The sequence below is a fragment of the Myxocyprinus asiaticus genome, chromosome 24, assembly GCF_019703515.2.
Source record: "Myxocyprinus asiaticus isolate MX2 ecotype Aquarium Trade chromosome 24, UBuf_Myxa_2, whole genome shotgun sequence".
Lineage (NCBI taxonomy): Eukaryota > Metazoa > Chordata > Actinopteri > Cypriniformes > Catostomidae > Myxocyprinus > Myxocyprinus asiaticus.
Genome location: NC_059367.1, coordinates 45,388,402 through 45,404,195, shown reverse-complemented (window position 1 = coordinate 45,404,195; position 15,794 = coordinate 45,388,402). Strand labels below are relative to the sequence as shown.

Sequence of the window (15,794 nt, the reverse complement as noted above, 5' to 3'; positions counted from 1 at the left end):
GATCGAATTACATTGTCGGTGCTTGGCATACGTCCAAAGTGGCACAAGTGCTAAAATGTGCATTTGAATGTGGATTTGAATGTGCATATTTATTTTAAAATTGACGGATATTTGAATATTAATTTGAAAGTCCTAGTTGAGTCCATGTTGGTTTCACATTTTTGAAAAACATTTATAGCACTTTCTACAAAAAAATTATTTATTGACTTAGGGTCTAAAGGGATCCTCTCTTTTTTTACATGACAAAAAATGGCTACCTTTTCACAAATCTTTTTCTAATTTTTATCATATTTTAAAATAAAATTGTTTCACTGCTTTTAAAGAAGTAATAGTGATTGATTAATCTGCATTACACATGCAAACAATATATATATTTTTAAGGATTTCAATTTTTAATGGGATTTCAATTTTAACTAAATATTTATTTGCTATCTCTGGACACTTAGACCACATGACATTTTTTTACTTTAAGCACCAGAAAAGAAAAAAATATATATATAAAAATGACTTCAAAGTAATTGAAAACATGTTCATCATAGAAGTGGTGTATTCAAGTAATTGTTTAGTATGAATTGCGTTTGTAAAGTATTTTATGGTAACACTTTACAGTAAAGTTCCATTTGTTAACATTACAATTAGTTAACAACATTAGTTAACATGAACTAACAATGAACAATACTTTTACAGCATTTATTAATCTTGGGTAATGTTAATTTCAACATAGTGTAGGAGCCTTTTTAGTGAATTCTTTATAATTCAGTATTTGTTTAAATTAATATATTTCATAATTCATATTTTTTCCCTTTGAATATTTACACATTTATTGTAGATTTAATACATGTTGTTTTTATGTATAATTGGTACCTTTTAAAAAATGTTCACTGACTTTGCATTGAGTTTAATAGCAGGTGCTGAAATTGGTGCCGCCCCTTTAAGAGGTGGCTGCTCTTTTAGTGAGACACACAGGTGTTTGCCCTTTTCTGTGATTAATAACTAGAGTGGAGTGGCATGGTTTCTTAACTGTGTGAGTGATGTTTATTTAATTGTAAAGAACACAAAAGACATTAAAAGAAGCCATGTTCAACGCAAACTGATTGTGTGGTTGTTGTCTTTGGACACATGGCGGAACAAGTCAAACCAGCTTTAACTCGTTTTGTGGATTGAAAACCAACATATAGTAATACATTTTTTAAATCAAAAGTTGCATATGTTAACATAATGCACTATGAACTAACAATCAACAATTGTGTTTTTATTAACAAATATTAATAAATGATGGAAAAAAATATATTGTTCATTGTTAGTTCATGATACCTAATGCATTAACTAATGTTAACGAATGGAACCTTATTGTAAAGTGTTACCCTATTTCTGAATGATTTAATAGATATGGACAAAAATATCACATTATTGACCCATGATTCATTAAAAAAAAAGCATTTGTCATCTACTTACCCTTATGTTGTTCCAAACTCAAATGTTAGGCAGAATGTTAGGGACTGCTATTAGTTATTAACTTTCATTGGATTTTTTTTCATACAATGTAAATGAATGGTGACTTAGGCTTTCAGTCCCTAAAAATCTGTTTAACATCTCCTTTTGTGTTCCATGGAAGAAAAAAGTAATGTCAATCAAATCAAACATGAGGCTGAGTAAATGATGACAGATTTTTATATTTTTGAGTGAGGTTTTCCTTAACAGTTCAAAATGATGAAAATGTTAACAGCCAGATATCAATTGCTCAAGTGGTTGATATTTTACTGTAACTCTCTGAAGTGTAAATATCAGATGAATTTGTCCATATGGTATATATTCTCAGTCTGGCTACTTGGTCTTTGTTCTTATGTAATTTAAGGCAGATGCTAGATGGTACCTCAGCTATTAGTATAGCTTTAATTGTGTTAGAAGCTCATTGAAAGGATTATGAGTAATGCATTATAAGATTTTTTAAAATCCTTCAGCAGCAGTTTTATTAAATTGTTGAACTCTTCACTGTAACTCCTCACATGGTCAGAGCAAAGCCCTTTTTACCTATTTGTTCACTTAAACATTGTTTCTTGCACTTAAACATGACATTTGGGCTCTTTAATAAGCAGTGCCTGTTGTGCAGCTCTCTCTAACATTCTCTCTCTCTATCAGTGGGCATCTACAGTATCTGGTTCTATGATAAGGAAGACTGCCAGCGGATAGCACAGCTCATGCTACAGTAAGTATCATTTTGTTTTACATAAGACATAAATCTACTGAAACTGAACTGTGATCAGTTATGTATTTACTGTGCATACCATCAGCGGGATGGTAATGTTTAATGTAAGACAAAAGTCTTTTGTCTTGGGGTTGGTTGCCTGGTAACCAGCATGAATGCTTGGCAACAGGTTCAGGCAGTTGTCATGGGGACAAGGTTCCCATGGTCTTGGAAAAGCTGGAAATATCAGGGAATCTTAACATGGTGTTTGCAGGCCTGGTAAAGTCATGAATATTAATAAAATCGGTCCTGCTTTATATTAGGTGTCTAACTATTGTGTACTAACATTAAAATACATTCAATACAATGTGCTTGTGTAACTACATGTTGCTCTGCAAAATCCTCACAAGATTCACATTCGCTGCGACTGAGCTTGAGATACGTGTTGGTTTAGGGTTAGTGTTTAGATTATGGTTAGGGTTTAGGGTAAGGGTTGGGGTAGGTAACCGTGTAACTAAAGATGTAATTAAATTCAGGTACTTTAATTGTACAGTTGTACAGTATGTACATAATAAGTACATTGTATCAAATGGTGAAATACATAGTATTTAAAGACACGTAAAGTGGGTCCATAAAATCTTTTTCATTCATTTGTGAGTAGGGATGGGAAACTTAAATAATTTAAAGATACTTTTGAGAAAAAAAGAAATCAGTTCTGATTTGGGGCATTCCTACAATTCTGTGACATTTCGGCTATGAAACTCTGTTTCATCATTAAAAGGATATGTTAAAGATTTTATAATTCATACCAGTCATGCTGAATGACTTGAAAAATTCAGATGTCCATCCGGTTAAAAGAGCAGGATCAGGGTGGAAAATAACAGGGTGGACATTCAGTGGATAAATTAGCCTCTATATGGTCTGTGAATTATATCTAGCAAACAAATTTGTAAATTTATATTGATGATTTTATTTCTGTTTACATAAATATATTGGCATTTTAAAATTACATACATTTTCCCTATATCTTCCCATAACAGAGTAGACATGTTAATGCTTGACCACATATGACTTACACCACAAAATAAAGGAAAACATAAATGTAACAAGAGTCACGCACTCACAATTTTGCTGAATGGCTGATGTCACCTCCAGTGTGTGATGTAATTTCATAGCATACAGTATATCTTCAATTAAAGGTCATAGTATCATGACATAACAGGGTAGACAATAAATCAAGGGACATATATAAAAAAAAAAAAAAAACTCCGCTATCAGTGTTAAAATGAAACATTTACAGCAAATGAATAAATGTTAGTGAGGAAATGTAATACTTTACACTTAATTGAATGGGAAAATGTTTTTAGAAATCCAATGATTAAGCACTTACAGGTGCATCTCAATAAATTAGAATGTCGTGGAAAAGTTCATTTATTTCAGTAATTCAACTCAAATTGTGAAACTCGTGTATTAAATAAATTCAATGCACACAGACTGAAGTAGTTTAAGTCTTTGGTTCTTTTAATTGTGATGATTCTGGCTCTCATTTAACAAAAACCCACCAATTCACTATCTCAAAAAATTAGAATATGGTGACATGCCAATCAGCTAATCAACTCAAAACACCTGCAAAGGTTTCCTGAGCCTTCAAAATGGTCTCTCAGTTTGGTTCACTAGGCTACACAATCATGGGGAAGACTGCTGATCTGACAGTTGTCCAGAAGACAATCATTGACACCCTTCACAAGGAGGGTAAGCCACAAACATTCATTGCCAAAGAAGCTGGCTGTTCACAGAGTGCTGTATCCAAGCATGTTAACAGAAAGTTGAGTGGAAGGAAAAAGTGTGGAAGAAAAAGATGCACAACCAACCGAGAGAACCGCAGCCTTATGAGGATTGTCAAGCAAAATCGATTCAAGAATTTGGGTGAACTTCACAAGGAATGGACTGAGGCTGGGGTCAAGGCATCAAGAGCCACCACACACAGACGTGTCAAGGGATTTGGCTACAGTTGTCGTATTCCTCTTGTTAAGCCACTCCTGAACCACTGACAACGTCAGAGGCGTCTTACCTGGGCTAAGGAGAAGAAGAACTGGACTGTTGCCCAGTGGTCCAAAGTCCTCTTTTCAGATGAGAGCAAGTTTTGTATTTTATTTGGAAACCAAGGTCCTAGAGTCTGGAGGAAGGGTGGAGAAGCTCATAGCCCAAGTTGCTTGAAGTCCAGTGTTAAGTTTCCACAGTCTGTGATGATTTGGGGTGCAATGTCATCTGCTGGTGTTGGTCCGTTGTGTTTTTTGAAAACCAAAGTCACTGCACCCGTTTACCAAGAAATTTTGGAACACTTCATGCTTCCTTCTGCTGACCAGCTTTTTAAAGATGCTGATTTCATTTTCCAGCAGGATTTGGCACCTGCCCACACTGCCAAAAGCACCAAAAGTTGGTTAAATGACCATGGTGTTGGTGTGCTTGACTGGCCAGCAAACTCACCAGACCTGAACCCCATAGAGAATCTATGGGGTATTGTCAAGAGGAAAATGAGAAACAAGAGACCAAAAAATGCAGATGAGCTGAAGGCCACTGTCAAAGAAACCTGGGCTTCCATACCACCTCAGCAGTGCCACAAACTGATCACCTCCATGCCACGCCGAATTGAGGCAGTAATTAAAGCAAAAGGAGCCCCTACCAAGTATTGAGTACATATACAGTAAATGAACATACTTTCCAGAAGGCCAACAATTCACTAAAAATGTTTTTTTTATTGGTCTTATGATGTATTCTAATTTGTTGAGATAGTGAATTGGTGGGTTTTTGTTAAATGTGAGCCAAAATCATCACAATTAAAAGAACCAAAGACTTAAACTACTTCAGTCTGTGTGCATTGAATTTATTTAATACACGAGTTTCACAATTTGAGTTGAATTACTGAAATAAATGAACTTTTCCACGACATTCTAATTTATTGAGATGCACCTGTATGTCAAAGATGACTGACATGCAGCTCTGGGAACATGAAGAAATGACACTAGTGCAATAGTTGAAAATTATTTCAATTATTTATGCCCACAGCAATGTGAAACATTATAAATGGTCTTTATTCTTTTAACAAGCCTATTAAAATTGTAATTGGGTGATTAAACATTATAAATACCACTACTTGTAGTGAGGACTTAAAAGGACTGAAATGTAGGACTTACCCATTTACTGTCCTCAGCAGTCTGTTGCCAAATGATTAGAGATTTAATGACTTCACAGAATGTAATAATTGTAATAATAATAATTGGTTCCACGAGCTATTAAATAAAAATACTAAACAAACAAAAAATGTGGTAACATATTTCATTTATTTCATTTATGTATTTATTTTTATAAAATAACCCCGATTATAACAAAACTCAATGTTGTCATCTCTGAAGATCTAGTCAGTATTTACACTTATTTAAGTCTCACAAGCTTAAATCAGTTTAAGTTGTCAGAGGGCAGGTTGAGGGTCACATGTGATGTGGGTGGACCACATCCATTTTGTTTGATATCCGAATATATATTTAAATATATATACAGTGCATTCATAATGTATTCAGCCCCCTTCATTTTTTTCACATTTTGTTATGTTGTAGCCTTATGCTAAAATGCTTTAAATTTATTGTTTTTTTCACATCAATATACACTCCATACCCAATAATGACAAAGCAAAAACCAGATTTTTTATGACTGCAAATTTATTAAAAAGAAAAAACTGAAATATCACATTGACATAAGTATTCAGACCCTTATCTCAGTACTTAGTTGAAGCACCTTTGGCAGCGATTACAGCCTCAAGTCTTTTTGGGTATGATGCGACAAGCATTGCACACCTGGATTTGGGGATTTTCTGCCATTCTTCTCTGCAAATCCTCTCAAGCTCTGTCAGGCTGGATGGGGAATGTCCGTTGAAAGCCATTTTCAGGTCTCTCTAGAGATGTTCGATGGGTTCAAGTCCGGGCTCTGGCTGGGCCACTCAAGGACTTGGAATTGAGGCCAAACAGTTCAATCTTCATTTCATCAGACCAGAGAATATTGTTTCGCACAGGCAGAGTCCTTTATGTGCTTTTTTATGTGTCTTGCACTGAGAAGAGTCTTCCGTCTGGCCACTCTACCATAAAGCCCAGATCGGTGGAGTGTTGCAGTGATGGTTGTCCTTCTGCAAGTTTTTCCCATCTCCACACATGATCTCTGGAGCTCAACCAGAGTGACCATCGGGTTCTTTGTCACCTCTCTTACCAAGGCCCTTCTCCCCCGATTGCTCAGTTTGGCCGGGCAGAAGAGTCCTGGTTGCAGTGGCGTAACTACCAGCAGTGCAGGCGGGGCAGCCGCCCTGGGGCTCTCCCTCCATGACAAACTGTCACCCCTGCATTATGTGAGTAAAGAGCTGCCGAGTATCAATGATGCAGTGTCACGGTCAAAGACTTAATATATTTAATGATATTACAAAGCAGAGAGAGTTGTGCTGAGAAAGTATCACTGTTGCTTCATGCTCTATTATTGGGCATCTCCAGCATGAAAATTCACCTGATCAAGCAAACTATGTCTGTGATGTCAGGTAAACTTGAAGTGTCTTGTCGTTTTTTCCCTAGAAAGCTGATAATAATGTCATAAAGAAACTGACAGTAAATTAATCTAGCTCCAAAAAAAAGTACTGGTATAATTGTTTTTATTTTAAATGTTTTTTTTTTTGTTGTTGTTTTGTTAATGCTGCCTTTCAGAATAAATAGCACAACTCATTTGTGGAATTCCATTTTAATAATTTAAGACATTTTAAGATAAATAAGATATTTCTCATAATTTCTGAAAAGGTGTCTTGAGAGGATCAAATCTATTGAGACATTTAGTGACAATATTGCACAAGCAAAAAAATTACATTATAATGTCATATATTTTAAGTTAATTCTTGGAGGCTATGAGTGGGTGGGGGTGGCACGGGCCCCATCAAGTTTTTTTGCACTGGGGCCCACAAAATCCAAGTTACGCCACTGCCTGGCTGTTCCAGATGTCTTCCATTTAAGAATTATGGAGGCCACTGTGCTTTTGGGAACCTTCAATGCAACCAAAAAGTTTTGTAGCCTTCCCCAGATCTGTGCCTTGACACAATCCTGTCTCTGAGCTCTGCAGGCAGTTCTTTTGACCTCATGGCTTGGTTTTTGCTCTGATATGAATTTTTAGCTGTGAGACCTTATATAGACAGGTGTGTGTCTTTCCAAATCATGTCCAATCAATTGAATTTGCCACAGGTGGACTCCAATCAAAGTATAGAAACATCTCAAAGATGATCCATAGAAATGGGATGCACCTGAGCTAAATTTCATATCAAAGGGTCTGAATACTTATGTCAATGTGATATTTCAGTTATTTATTTTTAATAAATTTGCAAAGTTATCAAAAATCAGGTTTTTGCATAAAACCTGATTTTTGTATATATATATATATATATATATATATATATATATATATATATATGTATATATACACACGTATATATACAGTGCATCCGGAAAGTATTCACAGCGCTTAATTTTTTCCACATTTTGTTATGTTACAGCCTTATTCCAAAATGGATTAAATTCATTATTTTCCTCAAAATTCTACCAACAATACCCCATAATGACAACATGAAACAAGCTTGTTTGAAATCTTTGCAAATTTATTAAAAATAAAAAACGAAAAAAAGTCACATGTACATAAGTATTCACAGCCTTTGCGCAATACTTTGTTGAAACACCTTTGGCACCAATTACAGCCTCAAGTCTTTTTGAGTATGATGCTACAAGCTTGGCACACCTATTTTTGGGCAGTTTCCCATTCTTCTTTGCAGGACCTCTCAAGCTCCATCAGGTTGGATGGGGAGCGTCGGTGCACAGCCATTTTCAGATCTCTCCAGAGATGTTCAATCGGGTTCAAGTCTGGGCTCTGGCTGGGCCACTCAAGGACATTCACAGAGTTGTCCCGGAGCCACTCCTTTGTTATCTTGGCTGTGTGCTTAGGGTCGTTGTCCTGTTGGAAGATGAACCTTCGCCCCAGTCTGAGGTCCAGAGCACTCTGGAGCAGGTTTTCATCAAGGATGTCTCTGTACATTGCTGTATTCATCTTTCCCTCGATCCTGACTAGTCTCCCAGTTCCTGCCGCTGAAAAACATCCCCACAGCATGATGCTGCCACCACCATGCTTCGCTGTAGGGATGGTATTGGCCAGGTGATGAGCGGTGCCTGGTTTCCTCCAGACATGACGCTTGGCATTCAGGACAAAGAGTTCAATCTTTGTTTCTCATGGTCTGAGAGTCCTTCAGGTGCCTTTTGGCAAACTCCAGGTGGGCTGTCATGTGCCTTTTACTGAGGAGTGGCTTCCTTCTGGCCACTCTACCATACAGGCCTGATTGGTGGAGTGCTGCAGAGATGGTTGTTCTTCTGGAAGGTTCTCCTCTCTCCACAGAGAACTGCTGGAGCTCTGTCAGAGTGACCATCGGGTTCTTGGTCACCTCCCTGAGTAAGGCCCTTCTCCCCCGATCGCTCAGTTTGGCCAGGCGGCCAGTTCTAGGAAGAGTCCTGGTGGTTCCAAACTTCTTCCATTTACGGATGATGGAGGCCACTGTGCTCATTGGGACCTTCGATGCTGCAGAAATTTTTCTGTACCCTTCCCCAGATCTGTGCCTCGATACAATCCTGTCTCGGAGGACTACAGACAATTCCTTGGACTTCATGGCTTGGTTTGTGCTCTGACATGCACTGTTAACTGTGGGACCTTATATAGACAAGTGTGTGCCTTTCCAAATCATGTCCAGTCAACTGAATTTACCACAGGTGGGCTCCAATCATGTTGTAGAAACATCTCAAGGATGATCAGTGGAAACAGGATGCACCTGAGCTCAATTTTGAGTGCCATGGCAAAGGCTGTGAATACTTATGTACATGTGATTTTTTTTTTTTTTTTTTTTTTTTCATTTTTTATTTTTAATACATTTGCAAAGATTTCAAACAACTTCTTTCACGTTGTCATTATGGGGTATTGTTTGTAGAATTTTGAGGAAAATAATGAATTTAATTCATTTTGGAATAAGGCTTTAACATAACAAAATGTGGAAAAAGTGAAGCGCTGTGAATACTTTCCGGATGCACTGTGTGTGTGTGTGTGTGTGTGTGTGTGTGTGTGTATATATATATATATATTGGAATGTGTCTGACCTGGTCAGGCCAATCATTCAGGTTTTTACTAACCCTGACAACATTTTCACCACAAAAAATTATACATTTTATTTTTAGCTAAATATTTTTGTGTATATGTGCCAGGAATAATGTTTATATTTCATAAATGTTAAGTTTGCTTTACAAAAAACTAGCTTGAAAATTTTATGATGCAAAACATTACTGATCAACATAGTGGTTTGCATTTATAGTTGGTGTGTGTGTCGTTTTGAAATACAATAAAGTATTTATTTATTTTATTATTTTTGTTTTGTTTTTTGGATTTTTTGAGGACGAATCTCAGTTGCCTCCGTGTCTGAGACCGTCAATCCGCGCATCTTATCACGTGACTTGTTGGGCGCATTACCACGGAGATGTAGCACGTGTGGAGGCTTCACACTATTCTCCGCGGCATCCACACCCAACTCACCACGCGCCCCACCAAGAGCAAGAACCACATTATAGCGACCACAAGGAGGTTAACCCAACGTGACTCTACCCACCCTAGCAACCAGGCCAATTGGTTACTTAGGAAGCCTGACTGGAGTCACTCAGCACGCCCTGGATTCGAACTTAAGACTCCAGGTGTGGTAGTCAGTGTATTTACTCACTAAGCTACCCAGGCCCAACAATAAATATTTATTGAATTTTTGTAGCAATAAAAATGGGTTCATTAAAGTGCTGTGAAAAAGTGTTTGCCCCCATCCTGTTTTCTTCTATTTTTGTGAATATCTCATAGCCTAAATTGTTCCAGATATTCAAACAAAATTTTACATGAAAAAGAGGCAATCTGAGTAAACACAAAATAAAGATTTTGAATGATAATATTATTTATTGAAGCAAAAAAAAAAAAGTTATCCAATACCAATTGGGCTTGTGTGAAAAAGTATTTGCCATTTACTAAAACCCCATATCTACAAAACTGCATTGATTATTGGGTTCAGTTGGACTATGTTGGACCTCATGTATTCAGATAGAAGACAAAGGCAGGCCTAACACAGTCGTAAAAACCTAACTCAGGCCCCCTGGGTCATACCAGGTCATAAATTATACTGATAAAAATCGTGCCAAAATCAAACAAAGGGAGTCCAAAACAGACTACAAATCCCATGAAGCCTTGCTCACTAAAGGATCAAACTCTCAACTCCTATTGGATGAGGCACACAACAGAACGTCCCTCAAACCATGACATCATCAGGAGTAGAAATACTTCTGAAATGCTTCTGGGATTTGCTTCCAGCAACTTTGTTTGCAGTGTGTAGACGCAGCTCATCGCTGCTCTCAGGTGCAACCTCGTGGCACAAGGAAGTAACGTCCGACTTGAAACTGTGGCCATACAATCTCCATCTCGCTGGACGAGTTGAGATTACTCTGGGTTCAACCGAACACTCTAACAGATCCGAAGGAGACTGCCGAGCAATCCGCATCTTCATCCGTTTGCCTGCAGAAGTGAAGAGATTAAAGATTTCTCTTCCATCTTCAATCAAGTTGACATTTCTGAGTTCTCCGCCAGCCCGCCGAGAATCAACAGCCGTGCCCACCAACAGAGCGAGGAAACGGCCTCCCGTCATCACCCGAGCCTCAAGGAACCGGGTCGGAGTTAAAGGACGGATGAGCACACATTCTGCATCCTCATGCGATTCAAGTAAGAGGTTTACGTCTGGGCAAAGATAGAATATTATAGTGTGTTATTCTTGTGTTTCAAGGTTTTTTCTTGTACAGTTTACGGATCACCATGTCTGCTCATTATTAATACTTAGGGTATTAATTATCACGAATTTGTTTTGCTGTATTGTGGACCAACCAAATTGGACTGTTGTGCATTTTCGCCATCGCGGGTGAGACCGGCAAACTGAGTTTATCCATTAAAGAGTCAAAGAATGCGGGACATTTACGAGCCGTCCACCGCGTCTCTGAGCGATAAACTAACAGCTGCTTTCTCTCCCACGATCGCGAAATCGGCTTTAGGGCCGTCACTTTATTCTCTCTCTCTCTCTCTCGTTATAACCACACACACACACACTCACTCTCACACACACACCCTCGTGTTATAGGATTATTTTGATTTCCATATCTAATCATATCACTGTTTAGTTTGTAGTTGTAAGTCGGAAGTTTATTGACTGCATTATTAATTATTAATTGATATTGCTGCATAAATAAACTTTGTTATATTACAAAGAGAAGTGTTTTAGTTTGTTTCGCATACTCCTGTGTCATGCTGACGGGATGTCAGTGCTCGGATTCAAGCCTTCATTCATTGTTTTTTTCCCCGAAAATCGATATTCTTCGGATGTCGATTTTCCTAAGAAAACAATCTAATATTGAGACTGTTATACTATCTGGTTATTAGTCCCTGATTCCAGGGTGGTGCCCTGGCAGTATTAATCCTTATTAATATTCTATTGATTTTTGATAATTGATAATTATCTTTGATGATTGTTGAATTTGAATGATCAATAAGCTAGTGTTCATTTTAATTAATGTGTCATCGATGTTAACAATTAACGATTATCTTTGATTTAAAGGATTAGAAAAGCTAACATTGATTCTCATCAATGTTCTATTGATTTTGATAATTATTAATTATTGCTAATAACCAAACTTGCTCCTAAACGTAGCGCACTACATTTACTGGAGCCCCATATGAGGTTTTAATGAGTTAGATTCAATTAATTAATTTAAATAATAATTAATAACTAAAGAAATAATTATTAATTATTTCTGATAGTAACACTGATCTAAACAACCAGTAAAGCCCTACAACTATATACACCCAGGCCTGATTACTGCCAGCCCTGTTCAACCAAATCATCACTTAAAGAGGCCCTATTATGCTTTTTGGAATTTTACCTTTCCTTTAGTGTGTAATATAGCTGTTTGTGCATGTAAAAGATCTGCAAGGTTACAGAGCACAAAGTCCACGCAAAAGGGAGTTATCCTCTCCCAGAGACAACACTGCTCCTGAACTGCACAAAATTCCTAGTTTGTAGTCCAGCCATTTCTTCCGTAAAGTATCTACATCACTATGTAACACATCTGCATAATGCTTTGGCTCGCCCTCAAACAAAGGTAGTTATAGCCGAGGCCAGGATGAGTTGGGTTAGTGTTGTTGCCATGTCGAGAAGACGCTGTTTTCTTCACTACGAAAGGAAAAACTAATTGTTTGGACTTCCAAAGGCAGATGAATTGAAGTATCAGTGGTTAAAATGTTTTACCACTATTCCTCAGCAGTACAACCACAACAAATGACGGATTTTCAAGACGGTTACTCCTGAAAGATGGTGCAGTTCCCATATTGTTGGGGCAATCTGGTGCTTCAGTATCACAACCTGTAAGTATGTTAGATTATTTGTAGATTTATCTACTACTGAGAGTTCAAATGTGGAGTTTTGTGTGTAGCTACAGTGTACACCCAGTGCACAACTGTAGGCCTCTGCAAACCTGCTAGCTAACGTTATTGTGTTGAAATAGTTTTGGTAATCAGCTGCAGGCCCACTTTTACCTACAATTGTGTAGAATTACGCAGATTGTTTGTAATTTTATTATCATGAATAGTGATCAAGTTTGGAGATGGATTTATTTTTACAAACGGTCATTTTACGTCTGCAATCCACGGTAGTGCTCAGCTAACTTGCTATGCAACGTTATTGTTTTGGTAAGAATTTACTATTCGGCTGTGGGCCGGCTTTTACCTAAAACTGTGTAACAAATGGTCGAGCTCAAGAGTCTTATATAATTATATAATTACAAGCTGTAATGTTACGGCCCCTATCCACGTTAGTCCACAACTAACTTGCTCACTAACCGGGAGTAAGCCTCTGTTCTCCGTTCATAGCTCGGGTGAAAAAAGTACACCCATTCCAGCAAAAGATGACTAACTTTGACTAACTATGTGTCTTTTACTTGAAGCTTTGTTAGGTTCACAATAATCAACAGTGTACTTGTAAGAAAGCTACAAAATTAAAACTTACCACTGTGAAACGTCCTGCTCAAGTCATGCTTGCGAAGGTGGTTCGGGACGATCAGCTTGTTCTTCCGAACTTTCATTATCGGACTCTGGCTTGAACTGGTATGGCAAAAACCAACGCCACTGTTACCATAGTTACAGTAGTGTTTACAGCTGCTCAGGATGCCGGAAACTCGGTTATGGTAAGGGGCATTACATTTCCGACACGCTCTAAACAGTTGATCAGTCATAACAGACTGGGCCAGCTGACCAATCAGAGCAGACTGGGCTTTTAGGAAAGGGGGACTATAAAGAGACAGGAGCTACATCAGAGCGTTTCAGCCAGAGGGTGAAAAGAGGTGTTGCAGCAATGTACACTATAAGAAAAATCATGTGTTTTTAAACATTAAAGCATGTAAACCTATTCTAGTAGACCCCCAAAATAAAATTTTGAACCTGTAAATTAGCATGATATGGGCTCTTTAAAGGTTCTGTAAGCGTTTTTTAATTAATTTATTTTTTTATGGAATGGTATGCAGAAAATGTAACTTTCTTGAAAGATATGTCTGAAATAAGTCTCCTGAGATATCTCACGGTCCCTGTGACTGCATTAGACTGTGTAAAAAGCAAACAAAAATGTGGAGCCGGTGCATCTGAGACCGTCAATCCGCGCATCTTATCACGTGGCTTGTTGAGCGCATTACCGCGGAGACATAGTGCGTGTGGCATCCATGCACAACTCACCACGCACCTCACCGAGAGTGAGAACCACAATATGGCGATCACAAGGAGGTTACACCATATGACTCTACCCTCCCTAGCAACCGGGCCAATTTGGTTGCTTAGGAGACCTGGCTGGAGTCACTCAGCACGCCCTGGATTCGAACTCGCGACTCCAGGGGTGGTAGTCAGCGTCTTTACTCGCTGAGCTACCCAGGCCCCCGGAAGTGCTCTTTATTAACTGTAAGCCTTTCTACTCGCTGCAGGAGTTTTCCTAGTTTATTCTGGTGAGTGTTTATGTTCCACCACACGCATGCGTGAGCGCAGCGACAGCTGGCTGATCAAATCACAGACACGGAACAACAATACCCGGACTAAGTTATTATTATTCTTGGGGATTTTAACAAAGCAAACCTCACACGTGAACTGCCCAAATACAAACAGCATGTTACATGCCCAACCAGAGACAGAATGTACTGGATCATTGCTACACAACAGTAAAAGGATGCATATCGCTCTGTCCATAGAGCAGCTTTGGGACTCTCTGATCACTATCTGGTTCATCTTCTTCCAACCTACAGGCAGAAACTAAAATCAGCTAAACCTGTAGTAAAGAGATGGACCAATGAAGCAGAGCTGGAACTACAAGCCTGCTTTGACTGCACTGATTGGAGTGTTTTTGAGGTTGCAGACACCAATCTGGACAAGCTCACACATACTGTGACATCATATATCAGTTTCTATGAGGATATGTGCATTCCTACTAGGACTTATTTAACATACTACAATGACAAACCGCGGTTTACAGCAGAAGTCGGGTAGCTTTGTCAGGCAAAAGAGGATGCTTACAGAAGTGGGGATAAAATCTTGTACAATCAGGCCAGGAACACACTGAATAAGGAAGTCAGAGTGGTTAAAAGAAGCTATTCTGATAAGCTGAAAAACAGGATTTCAGCTAATGACCCTGCATCAGTGTGGAGTGGCCTGAAACAATTTACTAACTACAGGACTCCTACCCCCAAAACTGTAGTGGACCAACAACTGGCTGACAACCTGAATGTGTTCTACTGTAGATTTGAAAGGCCCAGTCTCACACCCCACACCCGCTCTGACCTTCACTTCACACAAACACCAACACCTCCTGCAACCCCCCACCTCCCCCCTCCTGCTACTCAGCCTGCACTTAAGATCTTTGAAGAGGAGGTGTGCCATGTCAAAACAAATGACAAGGAAAGCACAGGGCCCAGATGGTGTTTCAACCACTTGTCTAAAATCCTGTGCTGGCCCCCATCTTCACACTGATCTTCAATAGATCACTGGAGCAGTGTGAAGTCCCATGCTGCTTCAAACGCTCAATCATCATTCCTGTCCCAAAGAAACCAAAAATCACTGGACTTAATGACTAAAGACCCATCGCCCTGACGTCTGTGGTCATGAAATCATTTGAGAGACTGGTGTTGGCCCACCTGAATGAAATCACTGGACCCTTTCTAGATCCCCTTCAATTTGCGTATCAAGCAAACAGGTCTGTGGATGATGCAGTCAACGTGGGATTGCATCATATCCTGCAACATCTGAACAGACCAGGGACATATGCAAGGATCCTTTTTGTGGACTTCAGTTCGGCTTTCAACACCATCATCCCAGCTTTTCTCCAGACTAAATGACACCAACACTCTGTTCCCACATCTGTCGGTCAGTGGATCACCAGCTTTCTGATGGACAGGCAGCA

General features: G+C 38.7%; 1 protein-coding gene across 1 annotated transcript in view; it reads left to right on the top strand.

Moving 5' to 3' along the window:
* Positions 1-15,794, top strand: part of LOC127415227 (mRNA-decapping enzyme 1A-like) — a 47,561-nt gene that overhangs the window by 7,760 nt on the left and 24,007 nt on the right. The window contains exon 4 of the mRNA XM_051653883.1: positions 2,140-2,206. Coding sequence (XP_051509843.1) covers positions 2,140-2,206 — 67 coding nt within the window. The remainder of the gene's footprint in view (positions 1-2,139; positions 2,207-15,794) is intronic.